We start from the raw sequence: 15,928 nt of genomic DNA, 5'->3' as shown, positions 1-15,928 counted from the left end.
AATAAACTACCCATACACATACCCTTATCTTAGGCTCTGTTTTGGGGGGGAAATCCAGGTTAAGACAGATCATCAGGAATTAGTTATTTAGGTAGGGATAAAGGGAACTGAAGTGTTCCAGGTAGATATGCAAATATCCATTTATGAAATTGCAAAGGCAGAGTATATTTAGTAAGCTAAATGCAGTTACACAGCATATTATCCCTATAAACTTATTCCTTGCCCTGTAGCCTCTAAATTTGTGAATGTCACCACCATACATCCAGTTACTCTTGCTTGAAACCTGGGAGTCACGCTTGACCCCGCCTTCATTAATCTCCCATACCCAATTAGTCTTAAAAATTCTAAATATTCCCCAATTTGTCCCCAACTCTCCATTACCACTGCCAATGCCTTGGTTTGGTCCTTCCTCAGTTCTTACCAGACTGCTGCAATAGCCTCCCAGTGGTCTCTCTGGCTCTCCTCACTCATGCAGTGATATTTCTAAAATATTAACCTGATAATGATCCTTCAAAGTATCCCTACAGGATAAAGTACATATTCTATTCTTACCTTTAACCCAGACTATATGGCACAGTATACTAGTTAAGAGCTTAGGCTCTGAAGAGACTAAGATTCAATCACTAATTCTTCCACTGAACTCTCCTAAGACAGTCCCCTTATCTATTCTCAGTAAGGTTTGAAGGGGTTGGTGCAGTCTTGGCCCTATGAATTCTTGAAACTAATGAACCAATATTCACTTTCAACATGAAGCCCTGCACTGAGAATAAATCACTGGGAACAGAATCCAAATTGAGCAGGACAAGAAGAATCAGTGCAAAGGAAAGAGAAAGGCCAGATAAAATGAAGATAACAGAGCAGAGGAGGAAGATCTCAAAAGAGGGGTCTCCAGAGCTATGAAACTAGAAGAGCTATCCTGACTCACCCTTCCCTTCTAAAAATTTAGGCAAACTAATCTCAGGTTAAAATTAGTGATAAAAAAGGATTACAGTCAAACCCTATACAAGGTTATTATTGAAAAAGATAAAAAGGAAATGATAGAAGATGTGAAAGAACAGTATGTAAATCTAAATTAGAAAAGTTAGAAATGAAATGACAGAACTCAAGAATGAATTAGAAATAAAAGAAAAAAATCACTTCAAAATAACAGCTAAATTAGGAAGAAAGCAAGAGTGAATAAAACACAACTCATAATGCCTTAAAGGAAACAGAATGTGAAAAAGGAAAAAAATCTTAAAGTTAAAAAAATAAGTAAATAAAAAGGATTTGAGGCAAAGTAGCTGAAAGAGAAGATAAGCAACAAAGATCTAGCATATATATAAGAGTCTCAAAGACTAAAACCAAAGCAATAGAACAGAACAAATGCCTGAAACTATAATTCTACAGAACTTCTCTGAAATAATAAAAAAGGCTAAAACATCACAGGAAAAGGACATATGACATATCTAGAAAACATGATTTGGAACATCAGTGGGTTTTTGTAGTAAAACCACAACATTTTAAAGAAAAATAAAAATTCCTTTGGGAATTCAGACAAAAGGATGAAGTTACTCATAAGGGAAAGAAAAGCAGATTTTCACTTGGACTGTTTTGACAATAACATTTTATAATAGAAGATAATGAGAGAATATACTTAAGATATTTAAGAAAACAATGTGAGTCAAGGATTTTATATCCATATAAATTGGCTTATAAATATAAAGGCTACAGATAATCTATTGAACACTGATTACATGAGCACTTCTTAAGCAATCTACTAGAAATAAGCTTCAGATAGCCAAATGACTGGAGAGACAAGGACTACAGACTGGTGGTAATGATCACTGACAGACACTAATGCCAAAAAAAAGAGACAATCAGAAATTATGTGCCTCCAGACAGAACATACCACCATCTATGAAATAGTCTTGCCAAAAAATCCAAACAGGAATTTGATTTAGCCTCTAGGTTCAACCACCAATTTATAGAAAATATAGAGAGAGGAACCCTTTTTAAACACCACCACAGGGTGGCAATCAGTACAATGCGGACTATGGGAAACTCTACAAGAAAAATACCCAGTTCCTTCAACATATAGATTGTAAGGGGAAAAAAAGAGATAAAGGGAAAATCTATATATTAAAAGAGACATTTTAATCAATTATAATATGCAGTCCTTATTTGCTTCCTGATTTAAACACACTAAAAACTCTATGAGGCAACTGGAAACTCATACACTGGATACTTGATGAAACTAATGAATTATTATTAATTTTTAGGTGAAATAATGGCATTATACTTTTTTATGTTTTTAAAAAGTCCTCATCTTAGCAATATTCTGAAATATATATAGATGAAATAATATGATATACGAGGTTTGCTTCAAAAGAACATGAGAGAGAGCAAGTTGGGTGGGAATATAGACGAAATAAAATTTGCCATGGGTTGGTAACTGTTGAAGCTGGGTGACAGATACATGAGCAATGTTCTATGTACTTCCGTACATGTTTGAAATTTTCCATAGTAAAAAGTTAAAAAAATAACTGTCTGGTCCACAATTGGTGTTTAATAAATAGCAATTTTAATCATTATTATTAATTGCCTCTGAATAAATATTTGCCAAATGAATGAGTTCAGACGTAGATAAGATTGAATCATTCGTCAATATGAAATACTATTATGAAGCAAATATAAAATCTAAGAACTTCTATATTATCAACACCAGTTATAAGAATGGAGCTCACTCACCCAGGGCCTGGGAAAATGAATGAGCCAATAATCTCACTTGATAAGTCAAGGAAAGAGGTTTAGGCAGCTGAAACAAAAAGTGAGAAGCCAGTAAATCAGCAAAATTGTGGGATGAGATAAGGCAAAATGAGGTAGAAAACAGTGCCAGAAGAATAAAACCAAATGAAAGAAGATGAAAAAACATAACACAGCAAATATGATGTCAGCTCCAAGAGTCTATAAGCACACATGACAGAAGTCTCCACGTACAAATAGGATTGCAATACATTTAGCAAATGCAATGCAAACGACAAAGATAAATTTAAATGGCAAAATACATTTTAAACAAAGAAGCCAAATAAAGCTAACATACTATTGTGCTCTTCTTCTGAGAAAGGCAGAAGCCACATGGGATAAGCTCACAGTAATATTTGGGGAACTCAAGCTGGAGGAGGTCAGTAAAGATAAAAGAACCAAAAGCAATAAACCCAAAACTCTCAAAGGGAATATTCTTATTGTCCCTAAAATCTTACTGAAAACCAACCAAAAGAGTTTCCTAATGTTTAGGAAGTTGCTTTGTGGGCACAGGGAAAGAGAAATAAATTGGCTCAAAGTGGCACTGCTTTTAAACCATGGCAGAGTCTAGGGGTACAACTTTCTCCCTTGGGAGGTACCCTACATCCCTTAGCAAACACTGAGAAACTGCCTCCTCAGGCTGTCTCACTTTTTTTTTTTAACTGTTTACACATATTTTCATTGTGCTTCCTACAAATTTATGCTGATCCCAACCAGACGTTCTGAATTTTGGCTCAGGTTTTACTCTGTTCTTAATGGCTATTCAGGAGTCTACTTATGCTCCTCCACAGGTTAGCTTTTTGCCTTCTACTCCAGGTTAGAATGTAAGCTGATGTGAAGCCAGGATTTCAGAAGCCATTGGTAGGAGAAACAAAGTAGAGATAGCAAAGAGAGCAGAAACTTGCTAGCCAAAGTCAAGCCAAAGCTTGAGAAGAAAGCTCAGAGGTAGGATTACATGTAAGGGATGCTGTGTAAATGATGTGGAAACAAAGGGGTAAGGGAGGAAAAGAAATGAGACTGTACAGAATGACTTATTAAGGATCCTGATCTTAGGTGCAAGAGGAAGCCCTATAATAAGGAGTAAGTGATCAAAACCATAAGAAGTAGTAACTTGGGAGTAAAATGTCCTTTCGGCAATTACTTTACTCTTCTCCTCATGCCCTCTCCTATTAATAGTTGCCACTGTTATCTTTCAAGCCTCTAAGAGTTGTAAGAACTCATTTGCATGAAACTCCCAGGATCTCCAGTTCCAGGCTAGGGCAAAAATAACATTTCTAAGATTTATAGATTAGAGAGCAAAGAAAGTTTAGTTTATACCTCCATTCTAAACTTTTAGACAATAACTAAAACAGCCCCTGGGAAGACCACTAAACACCCTTAGTTTCTTGATAAACCTGGCATCTGTCCCTGTGAAAAAACAGAGTTCTCTTCTCATTATTCTAGTGAAATTTTCCATATCTTCCCTAAAGAAATAAGCAGCTGCACTCCAGAATGCAACACACTCAACATTATGGTATTGGAAATCACTGCTGCAATCAGAAGCACCAAGGCCTCCTTGGGTGGAAGGAAAGAAAGACAAAAAAGAAGGCCAAAAAGGAAAAGGAAATGCCTATATACATTGCACTGTAGGCCCTGACCAGGACAATAAGATAATAAAAAAAAAAGAAAAGGCATTAAGATTAAAAAGAAAGATGTAATACTGTTTTTATTTGCAGGCAACATGATGATGTATTAGAAAGTCTTAAAGGATCTACAATTTAACAGAGCCGCAGGGCACAAGGTCAATATACAAAGACCAGTAGTATGCCTATACACAAGCAATAAACAATTGGAAAATAGAATACTAGTTACAATATCAAATTAAACAGAAATGAAATAAGAAAAAAATTATTGAACGATGTTCAAAACCTCTACACTGAAAATGCCAAAACACTATTGAGAGAAATTACAGGAAATCTAAATAAACAGATGTTCAAGGATTGGAAGATTGAACATTAATATGTCAATTCACCCCAAATTGATCTATAGATTCAATGCAATTCCAATCAAAATCCCAGAAAGCTTTTTTTTGTAAAAACTGGCAAACTGATTCTAAAATTTATATGGAAATGCAAAGGATCAAGAATAACCAAGGCAATTTTAAGGAAAAGGAACAATGTTAGCAGACTTTACACTATCTGATTTCAAGACTTACTATGTAAAGTTAAAGTAATCAAGACTTTATTCAATGTGGTAGAGACAGACAAATAGACCAATGGAACAAAGTAGAGAGAACAGAAGTAGAACACACATAAATGGTCAATTGATTTTCAGGCACCAGTGCAATTCAATGGAGAAAGGAAAGTCTTTTTAACAAATGATGCTGGAACAACTGAATATCCATATAGAAAAAAATAATCTTTATATCCATAACATTTCTAGAAGTAAACACAAAAGAATATCTTTATAAGCTTGGGGTAAGCAAAAACTTCTTAGGAAACAAAAAGCACTAACCCTAAAAGAAAAAATCAGTAATCTGGATTTCATCAACATTTAAAACTTCTAGTCATCAAAGTCACCATTAAGAATGTAACAAGGCAAGTGACGGACTGGCAGAAAATATTCACAACACATATCTGACAAAAGGTTTGCATCTATAATATATAAAGTATTTCTATAATCAATAATATAAAGGCAAACTAAAAACATAGACAAATGCCTTAAACAGACATTCTGTGAAGATATACAAATGGTCAATAACTACATGAAAAGGTGATCAGCATCATACTATCAAGGAAATGCAAGTTAAAACCACAATGAGATGGCATGACATAACATCCACTAGAATTTAGAACTAAAAGACTGACAATACTAAGTGTTGCTAAAGATGTAAAGCAAATGCAGTTCTCACACATTGTTGAGGGAAGTGTAAAATGTACAATCACTTAGAAAACTATCTGGCAGTTTGTAATAAAGTAAGCCCTATAACTCAGAATATTTTTACAAAAAGAGTTGCAGAACAATGCTCATAGCAGCTTGATTCATAATACCTAAAAATGAGAAACAATCCAAATGACCCTCAACAGAAAAGTGTGTAAATAGTGGTATATTTATTCAATGGAATACTACTCAGCAATAAAAAAGAACTAGTTATACCTGCAATAATATGAATGAATCTGAGAAGTGTTGTTGAACAAAAGAAACCAGAATAAAATTATATGATTCTATTTATACTGAGTTCATGAACAAGCAAAATTAACATATGGTGATAGAAATCAGAATAGCAGTTGTCTCTAAAGGTGGGGGACTGACTTAAATGAAGCACAAAGGAACTTTCAGAGGTGATGGAAATGCTCTAGATTTGGGTAATGATAACCTCATAGAACTATATAGTTGATAACTGTGTATTTTACTGTGTGTAAACTATTTTCAATAAAGGGGGACAGCCATGTACATATCTGCATTAATTTTTTGTTCTTTAGTGCATAGGTAGGTTGAAACTATTAATACATATATTTGCAGTCACCAATAATAGCAGGAGAAATTCTGCTCCCTAATTCAAACAAGATGGCAACATTATTACACAGAATGAATTTTTCCAAAGGACATCAATTTTAGAACAATGTACAGTGGATCTCTCTCAGTTCATGGGCCACAGACCAGTTAAGAGACTATCTCCTCATATCCATATGCCTGTGTTAATTTCTTAATCAAAGGAGACTAAACATTCAGACATTATCATATGGGGGATCTGAAATTTTTAAAACTTCCTTTGTACTTCTTTCCAGTCAATCTCTCATCTGCAGAGTCAGCTGCTGCTCTGACTTCTATCACTATGTATTAATTTTGCTTATTCATAAACTTCATATAAATGGAATCTTTTGAAGTACATCTGAAGTTTATCTTTTTTATAAAGATGTACTATGACTGAAAAATAGTGGAAACTAGTGACTATGACAACAAAGTGTCTAAATGTTGACTAGTAAGCAAACTAAAAAGCAGTTAAAACATAGGCAACAAAGTATGTGATGCAAGAGCATATTTTTAAAAAAGCATTGTAAACTGCAATGCACTGGGAACACACGATGATATTTATCTTCAATAAACAATAAAAATCAAGAAACAGTTTTTCACCTTAAGTTTCTGATATATGTGGCGCAGAGAATCTGCAGTTCCCATGTCAGCTTCATCAGGAATACATACAATATCTAGCTTCATTTTCATCTTAAAGTCTGCACATAGAGCCTTTTGGACATCTCTGGTTGTAATGACAATGACTTCTATAGCATGAAAGAAGAAAAGAAGGAAAAGTGCAAAAACTTTCATTCATTTAGATAGTGGTTACACTATTTCAATCAGATTTGGTCTACTTCTAGATTTAATAACAGCTAATACTTTTGAGACTTTTCAACATATTTTACATGCAATCTCTCAATTCTTACAGCAATCTCATTTTACAAGTGAGGAAACTTGGACTAAAAGATATGAAGTGACTTTATTCAGGGTACATTAAACTATTAAAGCAACGGATCTAAGATAAAACTAAGGTCCATATGATTAAAGCCCAAACTTTAATGTATTACACATCACTTCTTCCTAATGTAAAGAATTCAGAAGAGCATTTATCAAAGCATATACAAATGGGATTACATTTTAAATCTTCTTTCAATACAAAGAGGTACCACAACTTCCCACCAGATAGCCATTAGTGCTTCACAGAGGATCACAATGAACCCACTAACAGGAATTTCCACATAATAGATGTCTTCACCTTATTCACATAGCTATCAACCAATGACAGAAAATTTGGGGTTCTGTTATGATCTTTGGCTGGGTAATGTAATCCACTGTAGCATAACATGTGTTGCTGATATCTGAAGATCAGATTTTAGCATCTCTAAAGTGCAACAATTTCCACTACTTGTTCCATGATAGTGCTCAATTATCTTTTCCTTTCACTGTACTCATTATTTTGTCTATTTTCTTCCCTTTTCTTTCTTCCTTTCTTTCTCTTTCAAATCATTTAACCTTCCTCCTTCCTTCTTTCTTTCTTCCTTTCTCCACTTGACTTTCTTTTAGTCACTAACTCACTCATTTAACCAATAAATACAAATACACTTAATATGTAAAGGACAAAAGACACGGAGAACTCAGAAATGAATTAAACATGGTTCCTATTCTTAAGAAACTTAAAATGGAGAAATTGGACATGGAAATGATTAATTAAGGAAGGTTCACGGAAGGGATGGCCTTTGAAGTAGGCCATGATGAATTCAAGTCCAATAAAAATTTTTTTAGTATATACTGTATGTAAAATGCTGCTGTTACAAAGATGAATGAGACACAGTACCTGTTCTCAGGAAGATCAGTCTCCCATGCCACTTACTACAGCATAAAGCGGGACTTGCGTGGTACTGAGAGAAAAACAAAGTATGATAAAAGCATAGAGGACAGGGTGATATACTGTTTGGGATTTCAAAGAGAAGGTGACATTTCCATAGGTTGAAGAGGACATTTTAGACAGAGTGAAGGGAGTAATTGTAAATATGAGGCAGTGAGTCTAATAACTGGACGAGGACTCTTCTGTGTGGAGAGAGACTACTGCTAAGTAGAGCTATGTTAACTTCTCTAAAATCATGAACAACATGAACAGAGTGAACATAGACTTGACTGTTCAACTCCAGAATCTTATGTTTAGGAGACACTCCAAATTCTGAGTGAGCCTCAGTGAGAGGGAATTTTCTATATAATGGGTATTAAATATACCACAAAAGGCTTCCCTCCCAAGCATAACTAAAGAAATAGCAAAAAGAAAAAGAAAGTTATAGATGACAAGTCCATAAGAACTTCTTAAAATAGGATATTTCAAAGTGTATTAAGATGTGTCCTTCACCTGTGAGACTGAACTCTAAAAAGATATGTTATAAAACATATTTTAACATCAATGTTATACAGACTATTGCATAGAAATATTCACAGGTTTTCTCAAGAAGGCATGAATGGAATGAACACTGGATCACAAGCCTGGGGCCCAGGATCTTGCACCACCTCAATCTGGTATTAGTATTCTGATCTGTTATATCTAACTATAGGACACCTCAAACTCATTCTGGCCAAAGCCAAACTCACTTGTCTTTGCTCAAACCTGTTCCTTATATTCCCTTTCCTAGTTACTGGCATCACCATCTACCTAGTTACTTAAGCAAAAAGTAGAAGGAACTCTTCCCTGTTTTTCTAGTTTCCTCTTTTTCTATGACCTCTCCCCATTAATCATCAACTTTCTCAAATGTTCCCACTTCTCCATCCTTATTGCTGAAGCTTTACCTCAGGCCCTCTTCATTGCTGGTGTGGACTTTTGTATTAGTCTCCTAACTCATCTCCCTGCTTACGGTCTTGACTTCCTCAAACTGATTCCTTACACAGCTTCCAAAGCAATTTTTTAAAAATGCAAATCTGAGCTGTCAAATCTATTACCATAAAGTTGTTAACAATATTAGCTTATTATCTTTGAATGTCTGTAGGATCTGTAGTGATGTCCCCGCTCTCCTTTCTATTATTATTTGTGTCTTCTCTGCTTTTTCTGATCAGTCCAGCCAGAGATTTAACAATTTTATTGATTTTTTTCAAAGAATCATCTTTTGGTTTTACTGATTTTCTCTAATGCTTTTGGTTTCTATTTCATTTATTTCTGCTCTTATCATTTTTGTCTCCTTTTTTCTACTTACTTGGGTTTCAACTGCTCTTCTTTTTCTAGTTTGTCAAAGTAGAAGCTTAGATGATAATTCAAGACATTTCTTGTTTTCTCATGGAATACTTAATGCTATAAAATTTCTTCTAAACACTGCATGAGCAGTGTTTCTCTTGTGATTTCTTCTTTGAGTTATGTAGAAGTATGTGGTTTAACTGCCAAATACCTAGGGGTTCTCTTGATATCTTTCTGTTATTGATTTTTAATGTAACCCTACTGTGGTCAGAGAATATATTCTGTATGATTTTAATCCTTATAAACTTATTCAGACCTATTTTATTTCCAAAAATATGTCCTATCTTGGTAAAAGCTCTTCACACTTGAAAAGGATGTGCATTCTGCTTCACTGAGTGTAATGTTCTATGTCAATTAGGTCAAATTGTAGAAAATCCTAAGGAATCTATAAAAAGCTACAAGAATTAATAAGTATATTTAGCAAAGCTACAGGAGGCAAGATCAGGATAAAAAATGTATTTTTATGTTCTAGCATTAAACAACAGGTAACTGGAATTTATTACCATTTATGATAGCACAAAAATATCAACTACTTAAAAATAAATCTAACAAAATATGTGTAAATCCTTATATATTGAAAACTATAAAACACTATTGAGATAAATTACAAAAGACCTAAATAAATGGAGACATATACTGTGCTGCTGGATCAGATGATTCAATATTGTTAAGATGTGAATTCTGTTCCTATTGATCTATGGATTCAATGCAATCTCAGTCAAAATTCCAACAATGCTTTTTTGTAGAAATTGATAAGCTGATTCTAAAATTTATATAAAGATGCAAAGGACTTAGAATAGCTAAAATATAAATCTACCTTGGTTTAAACTTTTCATTGGTTTCCCATTGCTTTCAGGAAAAAATCTAAATTCCTCAGCATGTAACACAAGGCCCTTCATAGCATGACTCCTGTTTATCTCTCTCATTGTATCTTCTCCTCCTCCTTACACTTGATATTATAGACACATAAAATGAAAAGTAGCTGCCAGAACATGCTATGATGATCATGACTCTATCTCTGCATATGTATTACTTCTGTATGGAATGCTCTCTCCACACTGGTCAGTCTGGTAATCTATTTTTCCAGACTCAATTCAAGGGTCAGCTACTCTGTAAAGCATTCTCTGAATCTCTCAAGTAGAAACAGCAATTCCCGTCTAAGAAGCACTTCTAATGTGCGTCTGTTACAACATTTATCACATTACACAATGATAATCTATTTACATGTGGATCTCTCCACTAGACTTTAAGGTTCTAGAAATCTAGGCCTAAGTTATCTTTTCAATTCTGTACTTCAGTGCCTAATATATTACCTGGTACATACAGGTTCTCAGTAAGTACTGACTATAAGGCACCTAGATTCCTCATATCATGTCCTGACATCCTTTCAGGGTTCATCTTGGATCACTGTTGAGACCAACTCTAAAAGAGCAACACTTAGCACTATCTTCTCAACCTTTTTCACACAACAGTGGAGTACTCCTAAACTCCTGAAGAGGCCAGTCTCCAGCCAACGATGAGACCTAGTATTCTTTCAATAATCCTCTCTCACTGTTGTAAAGCTGATAAATCATTGGGATTAAACACCCTAAAAGTTTTATGAGTACATCTCATTGCCATAACTCACCTTCAAATCCTACACGCTCAAGCAGGTTTAATGGGTACCAAATTAAAGGTCTGTTACCAACTGGAAGCAGAGGTTTAGGAATGCTGGAAGTCAGGTCTGTCATCCGAGATCCCCCTCCAACTGCCATTACTATTGCTTGAAATTCCATTTTTACAAACTGCAATCACAGAGAAAAACAACAGAAAAAAGTAACAAAAATCAAAGCACAAATAGTATTAACACTATTTTTATTTAGTTTATTGATACCTACTTAGGTCAAATACGTCACTTCCAACTCCAATAACCAGAATAAGAAAGACTCCTTAGCTGCAGTATAAACATCACATTTATCCTATTCTCTTACTCACTGATATATACTCTCAGCTCCAGCCTGGGGTGATGGGCTGGAAGATGGATGTGAATTTTTTAAAAAATCTGGTCTTTGCCCTTGGGTTGCTCACAATTAAGTGAATACAAATGCAGTAAATTACAATATACTATCATTAATGTCATGGAAGAAATATGTCCAGGATACAGTAAGTATACATAGTGATGGTAACACTTCAGTCTTCCTAGAAAAGACAAGAACGTTTTATAGGAAAGTAATGCATGAGCTGACTCTTAAAGGAGTAAGAGTTTACCAATATATGTAAGTTCTGATATGTGAGTTCATATTCCTTGAAAAAAATTAAAACTTCTGACTAGAATTAACAGTACAAATACAAGCACATTAGCTCTCTGAAAAGTATGAAATGACTTAAGATTCTTCTAATAATCCAGCCAACTGCTCCCATCTTCTCATTACTACCAACCTGAAAGATATCATTATAAACACAAATGTAGGCTTGTATCTTAACCTAGATTTGCAGAGCCCAACTGCAGAAACAAACCAAATTAATTCCTTTTTCAGGCTCAAGGTAATAAATGAAACTTTTGACATTCAAAAAAATCTCTTTCTGGCAAAAAATCTCTTTATAGAAGAGAGGCACATTAAAAGGTCATAAATACTTACTGATTTAAAATAAAAGTATGCTTTGACTTAACAACAAATGATGCAACCTTTTAAATACAAGTGTGAAATTCAATGTTTAGAAAAAAATTATTTAACACCAAACTAGCAAATAACGTTGTGCCTTTGCCATAATTATGATCAGTCCTGGGCTGCTCACATCAGTATCTAAACTGCAACACTTACACCCAGTATACCCAAGCACAAAGTGAGGCTCTTGCATAACATCCACACTTAAAAGATACGGTAATTTCAATTCCAGCAAGCATTCCCTCAGACTAAAATTTAACTTCAGTTTTGCACTATATAACTTCCACCACATCTGATGTTACTATAAAAAGAGCACTGGACCCTTAAGAGTTAAAAGTCCTGAGTTTGAGTTCTAGTTCCACCACTTGCAAGTGATGTAACCAGGTGCCTGACATTTAAAACTCTTCAGCTTCCTCAGTTTCTAGAAGGCAGACTGGTGGTTAAGTTCACAGACCTTTGAGCCAGACTGCCTGGGTTTGAATTCTAGCTCTACCATGAATCAGCTGTGTGAACCAGGGCTGGCTATAACTATTTCAAGCCTCAGTTTTCCTCATTTTCTACTTCAGAGTCATTGTGAATATTAAATGAGTTAATCTGTGTAAAGCACACAAAATAATGTCAATCCCGTGACAAGCACAAGTGTTTGATATTATTAGAGCTTAGATCATGGAAGCCTTCCGTGCCAAACAAACCATGCTGTTGTGTAATTCTGGTTTCTGTATGGCTATCCTTGCTTCCTAAGTTACCTTTCTCCTGTGCCTCGTATGTAACCCCTATTAAACTTTTGACTCAGTTCAAGAATCACCTTGCCTAAAAAGCCATTCCTAACCCTTCCCACCCTCCTGATAGAAGTAACTCCTTTCCTGTTAGGTGCTTCCACTCTACTATGTACAGATCATCTCTGCCTTTATAGGTTTTATTGTGCAGTTATTTAAATGTCTATTTCCTGTGAGTTCCTTAACTGTCACCGCTGTATTCCCAGTATCCGACACAATTCCAGTCAGATGGCGGGTACTCAATCAGTGGACTGAGCATCTGTCAACCTCACAGCAACCCCGTGTAAGAGTCAAGCTCAAACATGTGCAGAAGGGACATTCGAACCCAGGTCACTAGGATCTGAGGTTCCTACACTCAGTGAGGCTCCAGGTGACAATCACGAACACTCCATGATATCAGCCAATATGTCAAATGTCTCAATGCCACTGCCACGACTCTGGGTGATGGGAATCAAGGCACAGACTCGTTGGTCTCTCAGGCTTATAGTGGGTGTTCACGGCATCTTAGCCCTGCCTCTGTCATAGCATACTCATTGCCTTCTCCCTTTGTAAACTGATAAGATAAAATACCGTACCATAATTGATCTCTCAGCCAGACCTTATTGTATTCCTCCTTGTATTTCACTGTCCTGAACCTACACAACTAAAAACAGAATAAATGAATGAAAGACTTAGGTGGAAAGAGTTCAGACACTGTGCTCAGGTCGCCCAGCCCTGGGTCTGGTGCTCACTCGCTGTGACTTCTAGCAGATCCTTCCCTCCCTGAAACTCCGTTTTCTCCATCTGTTGCCCCAAGGTGGTTGGCTCCGATTCTTCCAGAGCTCCCTTCTAGTTCGGGCACTCGGCCCCGCGGCCGGGTCCGGCAGGCACTCAACCTGGCGACCCGGGGCTCTGCACCCCCGCCACCCACTCAGGCCCTCCCAGGCCAGGCTCGAGGGGCCCTCCTCCCCCTGGTGAAGTAGGGCCCAGCAGCCTCCACCGCGTGGCTCACCCCCGCCAGCTAGCTCGCGCGCGGCCTGGCAGCTCAGAAGCCGCAGGTTTACCTCAAGCCCCAGCGCGCCGCTACGGCTCCCTGCGCTCCTCACGCCGCGGCCGACTGACAGCAGAAAAGGCGCAGGCGCGAGATAGCCGAGCAGATCGATGGGACGCGCTGGGCAGGCCCGCGGAGAAGGGACGAGAGCCGAGTGATAGATGACGGCCAAGAAGTGCGCGGCTCCCCAGAGGAGAGGAGCCGGGGCCGCCTGTGCCTTTTCGTTCATTCACCAATCACCAACGCCCAATGAGCGTCCCTCATGGCGCAGGGGAGCTGAAACCCAGATTGGGACGTCACGATCTTTTCCTTCTGGCAGTTCTTCTACGACCTAGCCCCAACTACCGCTCTGCGAAAAGAGAGCTCATTGGGAGCAGCTATTGGGGGCTAGCCAGTGGGGAAATCACCAAATGCCTTTGAAGGCCAAGGATTGCTAAGGTTTTCTAACTCCAGTGGTGTCTAATGGGGCGACTCAACGTTGGCTTTCTGAACCAAACAATTATGATATGGAAAGCATCCATTTTAGCCATCAAAACAGCTGGGGGTGTGGGATTAGGGAAGGTCTCAGGGAGATGGTGACACTGAACAATGGCTTGAAGAGAGTGAGTCAGCTGAGTATCTTGGGTAAGAGCTTTCCAAGTAGACTAGCCAGCAAGTGCAAAGGCCCAGAAGAGAGAGGGCAAGTTCAAAAAACAGCAAAGAGGACAATGTGGCTGAAGTAAGCTAGGGAGAGAATGAATGATGGCAGGGGACGTCAGAGGCAATGAGGGAGAGGGTGGAGAATTAAGATCCTGTGGATCTTGCAGGCCGTTGTGAGGACTTTGAATTAAGTAGAGGAGCAGTCATATGACAGATTTTAAAAGGATCACTCTGGTTGCTGTGTTGATAATAGATTCCCTGGAAGCTGGAAGACCACTTAAGAGGCTGCAACTGTGTGAGAGAACACAAACACCTGAGCCTAGACAACTATGTGAGAGAAAATAATAAAATAATTTTTTGTTTTAAGCAGTAAGTTTTGGGGTGGTTCATTAAGCTACAGGAGATAATGGGAACAATGGCCATGCTCTTCCCACACATTACTGCAATTTCCTCATCTTCTGGAAGTTTCCTCATTTTCTATCCTCTCTTAAACCTTAATTGCTTTGGCTCCCTGCCAGTTAAGAGACAGAGTATTTCTGCAATAAAAATAAAGGAGTTTTACTTGATTCAACAGTATTTATTGAGTGCCTAATATGTGCCAACCAATGTCTTAGATGCTAGATGCTGAGGATACAGCAATCAATGAGGATAGGACTTGTAATTTTTCCTAGACTTTCAGCCAGAAAAGTAGGAGCTCAGCTTAGAACCTACTAAAAAAAAAAAAGTCCTGAGGCCACAACCATAAAACCAGCTTATCCCTGCCCTGCCTCTCCTTCACTTTAGAATCCTGGTGATGAGTTATTGGATAACTATTTATTTTAACTCAAAATAAAACACTGAATGTGTTGGTAAAAGGGAGCCATGGAGTGATTGATTTGGCCACAAGAGACCTGAAACTTTCCTTCTGCAGCAAGATTCTTTCTCTCCTTGGTATTAGCTCAAACAGACAGAAGCCCTGAGAATTACAGCATAGTTTTGAGATAAGAACCAGTTATGAAGTCTTCCATTTTAAATGCTCATGTTCAAACTAGCAAATGTTTTCTGCGAACTAGAGGACTTTCTTTTCTAGTTGAGTAAAGTTGCTGAGGGATTGCTTCAGTTCAAACTCACTTTAGGGTGGAAAGGGATAAATCTGGGAGTTTGAGATTTGCAAATGTTAACCACTATATATAAAAACAGATAAAAAAAACAAATTTCTTCTGTATAGCACAGGGAACTATATTCAATATCTTATAATAATCTTTAATGAAAAACAAATATATGTGTGTGTATATGTTTGTGTGTGTGTGTGTGTGTATGCATGACTGGGACATTA

At 37.0% G+C, this 15,928-nt stretch overlaps 1 protein-coding gene across 3 annotated transcripts in view; it reads right to left on the bottom strand.

The window, feature by feature from the left end:
• Window positions 1-14,144, bottom strand: part of EIF2B3 (eukaryotic translation initiation factor 2B subunit gamma) — a 105,180-nt gene extending 91,036 nt beyond the window's left edge. The window contains exons 1-3 of one of the 3 annotated variants that reach the window (XM_006200404.4): window positions 13,988-14,144; window positions 11,151-11,307; window positions 6,895-7,040 (exon numbers count right to left, since the gene is read on the bottom strand). In XM_006200404.4, the coding sequence (XP_006200466.1) occupies window positions 6,895-7,040; window positions 11,151-11,298 (294 nt within the window). In that variant the 5' untranslated portion in view covers window positions 11,299-11,307; window positions 13,988-14,144. Of the gene's footprint in view, window positions 1-6,894; window positions 7,041-11,150; window positions 11,308-13,519; window positions 13,588-13,935 lie in introns of those variants that run through there. The other 2 variants (XM_072974555.1, XM_072974554.1) reach the window with 2 other exon arrangements.
• Between the last annotated feature and the right edge of the window lie 1,784 nt (window positions 14,145-15,928).

The sequence above is a fragment of the Vicugna pacos genome, chromosome 13 (assembly GCF_048564905.1).
Source record: "Vicugna pacos chromosome 13, VicPac4, whole genome shotgun sequence".
In the NCBI taxonomy this organism is placed as follows: Eukaryota; Metazoa; Chordata; class Mammalia; order Artiodactyla; family Camelidae; genus Vicugna; species Vicugna pacos.
Note: the sequence above shows the minus strand (reverse complement) of the source record. Positions and strands in the feature narration are given on the sequence as shown.